Below are 13,355 nucleotides of genomic sequence, written 5' to 3'. Positions count from 1 at the left end.
CCATTCTCATTTATTCTATAAGAATTCTCTTAAAGATGTGATTTTTAGATTGACTCCAGATCAATAAATTAACCTACACGTTTGCCTTTAAAAAGACCTCTGCCTGCATGATATAAAACTCAGGCTTCAAGACATTTAAGGTGCTAAAGACAGTCATTATATTAATGATAAAAGGTATTATTTTCACCCACAACTAGCAAAGAAATTGAAGTTGATGAAAATAGGAAAAAAACGTTTGTGTGACAAAATCATAATCCTCCCTCAAATTTTATCAAGAACCATAATCTCCCTTTACCAAATAATCATATAAAAGGGTCAGGTGAACTAAAAATACAAAACAAATAAAAATGTACTTACCCCAGATTGCCATGAAAATAGCAAAGAAGACAGTCCCTCCGTTATCAAACAAATGTGTAACCTGAATAAAAAAGAAATACATCAGGAACAAATAAAATTGCCACCTTATCTCTTGACCCAAAGAATCCCAGAGCACCGAACTGCTGGCAGAAACTAAAAGCTAAGCATTCCAGTAGGAAGTCCTACTTGATCATTTCTTCTACCAAGGTTTGTCCCATTTTGTCTTTCAGCATAACTTGGAACTCCGGTTTTGCAGACTGTCCCTTCAGGTATCTCCAGTCTATTAGTTTCACAGACACTAAGAGCTGCACTGCCTGTGTTCAGACAGGCTAAAAATTCCTCCAGAGTTATCATACGTTGGGCCAAATTTAACCTCAACATTTTCTAGTTTAAGGTTTTTTTTTTTTGTTTTTTGGTTTTTTTTTTTTTTTTCCCCACGTTTCTTCCTCTGTATATTACTTAGTTAATGTCTCTCTTGATTCCGTTTTCTTCTTCTCCCAAGCTATCTTGCAATTCTTCTGCCTCTCAAATTGTTGACACATTCTCCTTCTTAAAAGGCTAGTGCCCCCAAACTCCAACAAACATTAAATAAATTCTAAATACCACCCCCCTTCCAAACATAATCCTAAATTGTGCACTTAATTTGTCCTCATGAATGCTCTCTTTTTGATGGATTTATCTCTTATCTTACTCTTTTTAACAAGATTTTTTGGGCAGAACAGATATTCTGTTGCAACATCCAAGGCTTACCAACAAAAAATAAGTAATAGTTTTGCATGTCTATGGAACACTCTAAGCATCTGAGTGGGTGAATGTAAATCTCGCTTATTATGAAAATATCACAATTTGTATTACAAAAATCCAGAATTTCTAACATTCAAGCCATAATATGAGACAGTATTTAGAAAGCTGAAATTAAGATCAATGTACTTTCGTCAGATGTAAGGTTGCCAATTTACAGCAATGTAATTTATCCAGGGATTATGGGCCTATATTTCTTCTAAGGAAACATAGTTTAAGATGTTGCTGAGCAATAGTGAGCAAAGCACAGGCTTCAAATTCCTAGCTGAAAAAAAAAGCACACATCTTCATAAAATAATGGAGTAAATCAACTTATCACCAACAGGCATATGTTAGAAAAAGGATCTGAAGAAAGAGGAAAAAGAAATGCAAAAGTGCTGCAAATGGCTTTGATATGTATCATCCTAAACCATTCAGAAAACTCATGGTGATTTCCTGCTCTTCGAAATAAGAAGAGAATGTCTTGAAATAGAGTTGTCTTGAAAAGACTTTACTTTCATTGGTGTTGACTCTGTTGCTGACTTAAGGACCGATTTTTAAGCTTTTATCATGAAAAGGAATCTGTCCTTATGCCAATGCAAGGGCGCAGGTAAACACATTCAGATCTGCTGTACTGCGACCTTCTCTTACTCTGGCCAGCAGGAATGTTCTGTAGGCGAGGTGTGCCGGGATGCTGGGGCTGACAGACTGCCTCGGGCACGTTACCTAACTGGCTCCTGCTGCAAGGAGAACTCATCCTCCTGACAGATTTTCACTCTTCTACAGAAGGCTGGCATTAATTGCTTCTGTCTCGCAAATTTACAAAACTAACTCAGGAAAGCAGAAAAAGTTAACAGAGGCAAGCAATACTACCTTATTTCTTATTGAGTGGTTTATTATAATATTGTGAGATTTTATTTAAAACATACATATTATCTGTTTGCCAGTTCTGTTTTTATTTTCTTATGGTTCTGAAATGAGAATTGACTATTTGGTATTGGACATCAATAAATCCAGTATGTTCCCTGCATGAATTATACAGTGGGATCAATTTTGCATACAAATATGTCTTTTTCTTCCATAAAGTAAAACATAACGCGTATGTGACTGAAAATGTGAGAGGTGAACAAAAGCAGTACAATAACCGTGATGAACATTTTCAGTTTTGAATGTAGATCTGGGCAAGGATGTGATTTTGGATATTCTGCTCAGTAAAGACTGCATCTTTCCAAGGAAATATAAAATGAACCAACCAAACCTAACCCAGCAGAATTAATGTTGCTAAAAGTAGAAAATACGTACTTGGCTTCTGATCTAGCTTTGTCTTTATAAAAAGTGTTTGGGTGAGTCTTTCAGCACCACACTCAGAATAAAGATTTGCCTGTCTTAAAGGCTTAAGCGCATAGCCTGAGACTCCCTGTTGACCAGAGGCCTTTAAGCAGAGGTGAAATATTGCAGGACTCCCGTGCTAGTCCCTCAGCATACCTGACTGATGTGGTCATCATCACACAAGACTTCAAGCACTTCAAATCCACCCTGAATCAACACCCTGCCCCGGGGCTGAGGGCAAAGTGTGCTGGGCGCAGGACCAGCCCAAAGAGCCCTTGGGCACCACACTCATTACCCACGGATCAAAGAGTCCATTTGATGCCGACCAGAATGACAGCCTGGGCATTCAGCAATTCAGACTACAACTCACTTATTACCTGCCTTTCCCTTAAATTTTAAACTTCACTTACCTGTGGCATTTTAAATGGAAATGGAATAAAGAGGGAGGGAATGAAAGAAATGGGCAGTTACAAGAAGGAAAAAGGCATCTTTTGTATTTTGTCTCCAGCTTTACAAAAACTTGGCAGAAGAAACATTTGAAGTATATGATTTTTCTGGCATTAGTTTGTTCTGCCTGAAGTGCTCCTCTAAAGGGAATCTTGGCAGCTATTTAAGGAAGAATCCCTGACAGCAGTTTTAATAATGTGAAATATGAGCACAAGGCCTTACATAAGTAAGTCAGGTCCCAGGACATAAGCAAGTTTGTGGAGATAAACTCCACTTAAAGCAACTCACTTTTCCCAATTAACTCGGTGCTTATGTACTCATATACAATGAGCTCTTTGAATGAATACGGATTAAAACACTTGTTCCAGAATAAGGGTGCTGGTGCCCGGAATGAATCAGGAAGAGCTTCCCTTGTGTAGTAGCTGTTTGGTTGTGTGAAAGAAAGACAGAGAAGTAAGTCATGTTCCCACCACAACAAAACCAGAGGGAAACGCTGACAAGCTCCATCTCAGGAACAAGGCAGCGAGCAGGAAATGCCATTTTCTTTTCCCAGAGAGCAGATCTGATGCCTTATTTTTAAATATGTTAGTTCCACTTACTTATATTACTAACAGTGCTTCAGGGAGTACAATAGAGCATTTGATTTTGAATCAGAATGTAGTTTTGTAACACTACAGACTGTTTTCATTCACTAATTTGGGTGCAAACCCAGTGGAAGCGCTGACACATGTTTGGGTATGTGCTGCTCAACTTGAGCAACCCAGCAGCAGCCAGCAGGATCACCACCCCTGCTGGAAACCAGCCGTTTCCTAGCAAGAGGGTAATGAGTGAAGCTGCAGTGAACGATTCTCTAGAGACAAGACGGTGAGTGAAGGCGTTACAGTTATAAGCTCAGAGTTATAAAAAGCCTCATTGAGCTTTTTTTTTTTCCCCCTTTTTCTTTTCCATTTGAGCGGCCAGATGGTAATCCTATTCGTTCCCAAGAAGAAGTCTCTCTCTCTCCCACTTGGGGGAGATCCAGGACAGACAAACCCTGAAAGACGACAGTTTTCTGTGTTCCCATCTAAGGTTGATCAGTTTTTCAGAGCAAAAGCATTAGCAGGAAAAGTTGGGAGCTTACACGAATTTCTGTAATACTTGCAGACACCAGAAAAGGGTGCCTGCAAAGACGGAATATGAGCAGTTACTGCTTGTCTTCCCTGGTTGTCATCTGAGCTTGTTTCCAGGGGACTGGTTTGAAAATACATAGAAGTATGGATGGACTGCCATAGTTTTTCTGCTGCAATGAATTATTCACAATGTGACACTAAATGTGCAATTCGCGTGATTTAAGCACATGATGTCAGTGTAAATATAAGACACAAAAACTGCTTCTTATTAACTGGGGATGTTAAAATAACAGGAACTAAAGTTAAAGGGATGCCACAATGCCAAATGTATTAATTTCCTGTTAAACTGCCGTGGACTGTTGAAGAGGTACTTGGCATCTTCTAAGAAGAGGATGCGTTGTATAGTTTGCACGATGTTATTTCAATTAAGAAAGCTCTTGCCTTCAGTACACATCTTAAAAAAAAAAAGTTGCAAAAAATCTCATGGAGCCAGTTTGTCCTACAGAGTTATAGCAGTATTTAAAAATGAAAACCAGTTTTGCCTTAAGTACAAGATTTTCAATGGTATTTATTGCTGTTGTTGCAAACCAACTTTTTAATGTTGGCATTATAAAATAGAAAATTAAATGTGTAAAATCTAAATAGAAATAATTTTTATAAATGTCAAGTGTTTTTAGAATTTTCCTTTACAGATACATTTGAAATGTTGAGTTTTATTCAACACTGGTCCTATCTAGAATTTCAAAATCTAACACAAAATTGATTTTCTCTTTCACATTGCTGCAGTGTTGTTGTAATGTCAATCCCATTTTATAAATACAGGCTTCTGAGCAAGATTTACCTTGTGGGCTAAAGATTTCCAAGAAAAATGCCCAGGTTGCTTTTCCAGCATTATGAACATACCACACACCACAAATACATTACTCACTTGAAAACACCGCATGTATACAGAGGTACTTGTGATTATTTAAATTTGAAGGATAGCTTCTTGTAGCAAAATATCCAGTTGTGTAAAATCTTTGCATAAGTTTGACAGATCAAAGCACATCATGCTAGAGAACTCCTTTAGGAGGAGTAGAAATTCAATTACAAAGTAAGCAAGGGAAACAAAGCAAGAAGTTTATTATAGGGAAAGTAGCAAAAAACTTCCAAAAGGTTTCATTACTCAGGGGACATTGTAAGTTGATGAAAACAATGATTTAGGAAAGAAATGCTCACAGAAACTTAAACAAATTTTAGAATAATCTGATCATTTCAGAGCATTCCCTTATTAGAAACCAGAACTGCAAAGGCTGGAAAAACCCTGTGTAGAGAAACAACATGTCTTGCAGGAGTCTTTGCTAAAACAAGGGCAGCCAGTGAAAGTGGATCTTTGGACAAAAATTATCTTGATAGCAATAAGACAATAGTTACCTTGGCGTAAATGCAGCTTTCATTGAGTTTTTGTAGCGTGCAGTTGCGTTCACACATAGGGCACATGATGGTTTCATTTGCCTCGCAGATCTCCTTGCTTTAGTATGAGACAGTAAAATAAAGGTTATAAAAAGGCTTTTAGCGTTCCTAAGATTTTCTGAGGCTCTGCCATTTGTGGCCTCTATTTGTTAACAGTATGCCTACACCACAAAACCAGCTCAATAAAATAAACTACAAGTGAATGTTTGGCTTGAAAAGCCTAATCCCAAATCAGTAATCCTAAAACTACAGTCCCTAGAGTAGTATGCAATATTTTTGGGCATCATGCCAGACTTCTCCCACTTGTGAACACCCCATTCCCTCCTAAATATCACAAATAGAAGAACAAAACATTGTTCACTACCTTCCAACCCATTTACTGCATATTTTTCTAACCAATGTAGAAGATACCAAATGTTAAGAGCATGGACATCACTGGTGTACACTGATTTCAATCAACTTATCACCGTTTACATCAGCTGAAGGTCTGTTCCACAGGATCATCGCATGCACACTTAGATCAGTCACAGGTAAAACACCATTGACAGGGATTTCTGGCAGTAGCATTTCAAGTTTTTTCGTTTTTATTTCCTACAGAAGAACTTATGTGTAGGGCTAATAAGCCTCCACACTTTCATATCCTATTTTGGGGGAAAATATCTTCAAGCTACATTCTGACGTTTAAGAATTCTACGATTTAGGAAGATGAAGTCACTGTGTTCACTGGGACCATTCACATTCAAAACGTAGTACATAATTGAGTGCCTTGACAAAGGCAAAACAGAATTAACAGAAGTGCAAAAATTAATTTTAAGGCACATTTTAACTGCAGTGAGTAAGCTTCCTAACGCAGCTCAGCAATTGCCTTTCCCTACCCTTTAGCCATGTTGACACGCCTGAAATGATCCTGTGACGCACCAGGAAAGTAGCAGCGTAAAACAAATGCCAGGAAATCCCTACTAATTTGTTTTAATAAACAATTGTGCTTTCACTCTCCTACTCCTAAAAGCTGAATTTACACTTCTAATACTGTACGGAAGACGATGCTTATTTCCAAATGAGGGCATCTATTAAATCCTGTCTGACATAACAGTAAATAGAAATGAAAGATTCTGGTTGTTTAGATGCCACTTTTGTAATCTTCAGTCATACTCCACATAACATCAGAATTGCTAATTCACTGAAACCCTACAACATCATGTGGATCTGACAAAGAAACTGTCCTAAGTAACCCTGAAGCCAGAGTGAGCACAGCCAGTCATTTCAGAGTTGCAGAGTAACTCTTACAGCATGTCACATGAGAGAATTTTCTGCTTGCATTTTCATTCAAATGATTAAGCACAGAAAATCACATTTCAACAATATGTTGTAATGGTTTGGCTATAATACAAACTGTTGTCAAATACAAGGCCAAATTGTGCTGTACTTTGAATTTCAATTCAACAACAGAAATGTTAGATTTTCTGTATTATGTATCTTGAGTTAAAATTTTGGAGTTTTTTAATAACATATAAAGTTTCACAAGATTATACTGACAGTGACCGGTCACACTACTCTGCAAAGGCATTAACATTTGTTACACAAGTGTTTGTGACAGGTGCTATGTTAACTGTTACTGCAACTCAAATCTTCAGTATAACAGAGCAAAACAAGCTTATTTGTACTGTCCTCCCTTATATATCTGAAATCTGACTACAGCCCATGCTGCAAAGACACCTCAAGCTATGCTGTGTTCGTGCCTGGCCTTTCTGTTTACTGACAACAAAGGGACAACTTACAACAGTGATAATTAACGACATCAAAACCCCATCAAAACCAAACTCTTCAAAACTATCAGCTTTGTTTTTATATAGACTAATCAACATCTAATAGCTTGATGTCTAACTTCAGAACAAAGATAGGAAATAGATATGCCACATAATTTGTGGAAAGAAAAGAACCCAGATGAAGGCACTCCTAAAGAACTATTTAAGCCTTTCCATTTGACTACCGTTTCACATTGCCTCCAGTTTAGCTCAGGGAGGGCAAATGGATCAAAAGCTACTTGAAAGTGTATGAAAGAAGAAATACAAATTCGTGTTCCATGTTTTTGTTTCTGCGGGTGTGAGCCCTATGAATATAGTCCTAATACTCTGGAAGCTACTATGGAGTTTCTTACACGGAGATTCTCTGGATTTTTCTCGTTGTTATCTTCATCTGAAGATTCATTCTTCATCAACTGAACCCTGCAACGAGCTGCCCAGACTATAATTTCAGTACCCTGGGGGACCTCAGTGCTGGCTCCCATTAACCACGGTATTACTCATCTTTTTTCCAAACCCATGCAAGAAAAAGAACATTCGCCATTCCAACGTGCTTTCAGTGACACTGCTCGTCTTAGAATCATAGAATCAGTCAGGTTGGAAAAGACCTTTGAGACCATCAAGTCCAACCATCAACCCTGCTCTACCAAGCACACCCCTAAACCATATCTCCAAGCACCACATCTAAACGGCCTTTAAACACATTAAGGGACGGTGACTCAACCACCTCCCTGGGCAGCCTATTCCAATGCCTGACAAGACTTTCAGTAAAAAAAGTTTTTCCTAATGTCAAGCCTAAACCTACCCTGGGGCAGCTTGAGTCTTGTTCTGTCACTAATTACCTGTGAGAAGAGACCAGCACCTGCCCCTTGACAATGTCCTCTCAGGTAGCTGTAGGGAGCAGTAAGGTCTCCCCTCAGCCTCCTTTTCTTAAGACTAAACAGCCCCAGTGCCCTCAGCTGCTCTTCATGAGACTTATTCTCTGGCCTTTCACCTGCTTTGTTGCCCTTCTCTGTGCTCTCCCCAGCACCTCAAGGTCTGTCTTGTGTTGAGGTGCCCAGAACTGAACACAGTGCTGGAGGTTTGGCCTCACCAACGCCGAGTGCAGGGGGACGATCACCTCCCTGCTCCTGCTGGCCACACTGTTCCTAACACAAGCCAGGATGCCATTGGCTTTTTTGGCCACCTGGGCACACTCCTGACTCATATTTAGCCGCTCGTCAGTCAGTACCCCCAGGTCCTTTTCTGCCGGGCAGCTTTCCAGCCACGCTTCCCCAGCCTGTAGCGTTGCAGGGGGTTGTTGTGGCCCAAGTGCAGGACCCGGCACCTGGCCTTGTTGAACCTCATAGCATTGGCCTCGGCCCATCGATCCAGTCTGTCCAAGTCCCTCTGCAGAGCCTCCCTACCCTCAGGCAGATCAACACTCCCACCTAACTTGGTGTCGTCTCCAAACTTACTGAGGGTGCATTCTATCCCTTTGTCAAGGTCACTGATAAATACGTTAAACAGAAGTGGCCCCAGTACTGACTCCTGGGGAACACCCCTTGTGACCGGCCGCCAGCTGGATTTAACCCCATCGATCACCACCCTCTGGCCCCTGCCATCCAGCCAGTGTTTTACCCAGCAGAGCGTATGCTCATCCAAGCCCTAAGCAGCCAGTTTCTTCACGAGAATTCCATGGGAAACAGTGTCGAAGGCTTTAAAGAAGTCGAGGTAAACAACATCCACAGCCTTTCCCTCATCCATCAGGTGGGTCATCTTGTCATAGAAGGAGATCAATCAAGTCTTATGCACTTGTTTTGTGGTAGGAAAGTAAATTGTCCCTAACCATGTAGAACGGATAAACTCCTGGTTTTAAACATCGGACGCACATGCATATTTGCTTATAATAGCGTCCAGTCCCTGAAACAACAGTGTGCACGCTGGCTTTTTGTCCTCCCATCTTATTTCCCCTTTCTCCTCGCTGTACAACACATTTGAATCATTGAATCATTCAATCAGACTGGAAAGTTTATTGTTTCCCTAAAACTGTAGCTGAGGAAAGGAGAGAGATACTATGATAAGGGGCAAAAGGCAGTGTGAGAGGGGCACGCACCCTGGGAAAGAAAGAAGGGTATCACCAAAAGGGAGCAAACATGCTCCAACTTGCTTGTGGCAGCCACAGATGAATCACACAATGCATCCTTCCTTTACACATGAGGCAGGTACTGATCGTCTCGTGCTGGGCTGAGATGGGGTCCCAGCACAGGCTGATACTTATACATATATACATATATTTATATATTTTTTAATATATATATAAAAAGAGCCACTTGTATCAAGGCAGATTCCAAGTACGGAGCAGAGGCAGGCACTTGTACATGTTACAAGCAAGACAAACTAGCTCCTGGACGTGACACTGTTCTGATAACCCTCGAATTATTGCTGCACAAAACCCATGGATGGCATTGCAAGCAATGTCTGCTTTATGGCAACGTACACTCCTGCATTTGCTTATTCCTTCTCTGCTGATTCTCTGCTTAAACTGTACTGGACCTCAGTGGAAAAAGAAGAAAATAATCAATTTCTGCCTGCAGCTGCTAGAGAGGGGCTCACGGCAGCTCCCCGTGCCTGAGGGGTGAAGGGACATCACTGAGGAAAACATGCTTCTGCAAAATTGATTTGATCAGTCAGTAAGTTCAAATTTTGCGGTACACGAGACAGACGAAAAATGTTTTTTGACAGTATAATAAATTCTGTCAAATTTACAAATTTTGACAGTATGGTAAATCAACACTTCCCAACATTCACTGATTCCTAATAACAGATGTTAATACGATGAAACCTGTTTCACATGAAGTAGTATTACACTGAATAATACTGAATCTGGGGCAATGCGGCAATTACGACATTGCCATAATGCCCTGGCACTGTATTTAAATTCCTAATTGCCACTAGGTTTCCTGTGTCTAGATTTGGTCAGAATAACACACACAACTCCGTTTCTTCCCAACGGCTGCTGAACATTGCATTTGCATACTGCGGTAGCTGCAGTGCTCAAAATCAAATGATGTATTTTAAAACTGCTATAGATGTTTACCTAGCAGTTTTCTTTAAATGACTGCAGAAACACTAGATAAATAATCTCATAGTCCCAGAATATGGCAAGAATAAGAACATGTAGGTTGTGCAGTCTGTCTACCTGCTAATCAATGGCTCTTGTCTGCTCTAGGTAGGGGGTTTCCGTCTAACCCTCACTAACCTCTTTTCCAGGCTAAGGAAGCAAATATGGCAAGGAGAAGCATCTCTTGCCACCGGCCTTTAGAATCGCCTAAGTACACAAGGTGATACAGAAAACATCTACATTTTATCAGGCCAGTCATAACCAGCTTGAGTTAAGCTCTGTTCTTGAATTCACATCTCACAGAAGGTCTTACTAAGTTGGTCACAGCAATGCACTGATAGGACAGTATAGTGCCACAACCAACCAGAGGGTCTGCACAGATTCACACCATCAAAGGCAGAGAGGACCTTCTGCCCAGAATTAACACATCCAAACTACAGATGTGGGGCTGCCACAGAGCACACGGCTAGGGCTTCTGCATTAACCCACCCTCTGTCAGTATTTTGAAGTGAACACTGCCTAATGTTACCTATCATAAATATGTAAATACCGCCTACCCCTTGTAGGCACCTAGGGCTGATATGGTGGGTCACCTAACTTTCAGGCTCTTTCTTCTGGGATAGAGTCCCGAGCCCCTGATGGGGACCTTGGCACTCTGTGTAGCACGACGTGACGCTGAGACACCTCAGGATGGGACCCAACACAAGCAGCCTTCATGGGGAGCAAACTAAAATCTGCATGTTCTGTCTGCAGCTACTCAACAGCAGCCAAGGGCAAAAACTTCGAAGAGGAAAACATAAAAGCTAGTCTACCTCTGCACTCTTGTGATTTATACCCTGCAATCTTCTGCAAGCAAGATAACTGTGCCTCCCTGTTAAAAGAGCTAAGCAGGAGTCGTATCTCCAAGTCTTCCTGGGAGAAGCATATGACACCTATACAAGCACGTAATAGCTCACAGTTCGAAAGAATGAAATTCTTAGGAATTCTGTTCTTTCTCTTGGGGACTGTCAATGCCACATCTTTCTCTTCTGCAAGGAATGCCCAAATCACTAAGCTATACCCTGATAACAGTAGATTATGAACCCTCATTCCCCTCTTGTTGAAACTGTGCCATTGTACATGTGAAGAATACAAGATTCCCAGTTCAACAGTCCTAGCTCCTGTCCTCTAAGAACAGGCTGATCCTCTACTTCACATTACACCCATTGCATTGGATGGACATTATAACCCTCATACAGAGAACAACATGCTAAAGACAGCTTAGTTTCCTGGCTGATTTTTTAATTGTGTTTAATTGCATTTAATGCGGTTTGAAGTTGTAAAGTCTCTGGGGAGTTGTTTTGCTGTACAAAAGCAAGCCTAGAAAAGCCTTAATTACAGCACTGCAGAATATACTAATTCACTGTGAAACAGAAGATAAAGACAATTCCATAAAGAAACATAAAATAGTCCTACTCAAAGCCCAAGAAACACCACTTCCCATGAAATCTAACTCCGAGTATACTTACGGTCTAAACATCCAAACTGCTTGGAAGAACAGTTGCAATTCTAAGAGCACTGATACTGTTGAGTCTGATGACACCTAATGGAAAACTTTGTAATAAGGGTGCGTACTCTGAAACAGCTCCTAAAAATACAGTCAGCACTTAACTTGAGCACCCTCAACACTATTTCTAAATTGATGTAAATCCCTCTTAGGGTAAAATCACAACAGTGGGCAACTTGAAAGCTAGGTTCATCTCGTGTGGTTGGGCTGTAACCTCCCTGAAGCTGAACCTCCTGGCTGCAGTTTACACTGACATAGTTAAGAATTTTGTCAGACTCAAAGTTTACCACTATTAACACCGAGCGAAAACAAAGGCATAGACAAAAGTAAGCGGAAGTTTACCAACTGTGCTACACTCTGGAAGTTACAGGCAAGATGGAGGTAAAGAGGGAGTATGTCTGACTTCTTTCGTCCATTAGCCTTGACTCGAATGACACCACTGGAGTACCCGTGACATCAGAATTGGTCCTTCCTGTTTCTCCGTACAGACAGAACAGGAATCACTGCAGGTGCAGTGGTAAGAGCACTTGCTGTGAATGGTACGTATCCAGCTTGATGCAAAACTCATACACAAAGAAAATACACTTGACTGAAGAACCCAGTGTCCTATTTGGTTATTTTTACATGATTACCATATCTGGAAATAAGTACAATAACTACCTCAGTTGTACCAGACTTATTTAGTTCTTAATTTTCAACAGACTATTATGTTTTTAAACAGGATTTTACCTTACTTGGCTGGAATCCATCGTAAATAACCCATAGAGGAAAACAAAGAGCCCAACCAGGGCAGCAGGAATAAGCATTCCAGTATACCACCCCAACCAGGCAAAATAGAGTCCAATTTTTTCACCGAAATATCGCCTACATGAAAAAGAAACACACACGTGTTTAAAGTTAAGACTTATGATGACCTCTATCTATCTCTATTCAGTAGTAGAATAATTCTAATGAGGAACTACCATTACAACTTTACGGTAAAATTATTGTCAGTTTACCAAAACATTTTACTTCAGGCTAGCATAACATTCCAGTGACATTAATTGCAGACTTAACAGAACATTTATTTTATAAGGATATAACTGAAGCGCTCTGTAATTTTCATGTCCTTGCAATGACTAAGCAGATGTATTAGTTTCAACACTACTAAATGTAGGACATTTTATTTGCTCACACACAGAGACAGATATATAGATACATACGCACACAAACAATTTCTGGAAAGAGATAAAGTTGGTATGACCTAAGTATTCCATTATAAAGAGCACTTGTGATAATCATGTAATATGACATATTCAAACTATTATTAGAGAAAACAATGGATTGAAAACACAAGTTAAGACTGAGCTTTAATTCTTCAAAACTTGGGTATCAGTTGCTAGAAGTGATGAAGTAACAGCAATCAGAAAGTCAGTCAAGGATGATACTAT

General features: G+C 40.1%; 1 protein-coding gene across 1 annotated transcript in view; it reads right to left on the bottom strand.

Annotated features, from left to right (window-relative positions):
- Positions 1–13,355, bottom strand: part of ANO3 (anoctamin 3) — a 189,711-nt gene that overhangs the window by 26,004 nt on the left and 150,352 nt on the right. The window contains exons 12-14 of the mRNA XM_086472191.1: positions 12,655–12,789; positions 5,436–5,532; positions 358–418 (exon numbers count right to left, since the gene is read on the bottom strand). Of these exons, the coding sequence (XP_086328317.1) occupies positions 358–418; positions 5,436–5,532; positions 12,655–12,789 (293 nt within the window). The remainder of the gene's footprint in view (positions 1–357; positions 419–5,435; positions 5,533–12,654; positions 12,790–13,355) is intronic.

Source organism: Leptosomus discolor, chromosome 12 (assembly GCF_034619465.1).
Source record: "Leptosomus discolor isolate bLepDis1 chromosome 12, bLepDis1.hap2, whole genome shotgun sequence".
Classification (NCBI taxonomy): domain Eukaryota; kingdom Metazoa; phylum Chordata; class Aves; order Leptosomiformes; family Leptosomidae; genus Leptosomus; species Leptosomus discolor.
This window is presented reverse-complemented; position numbering and strand designations above follow the sequence as displayed.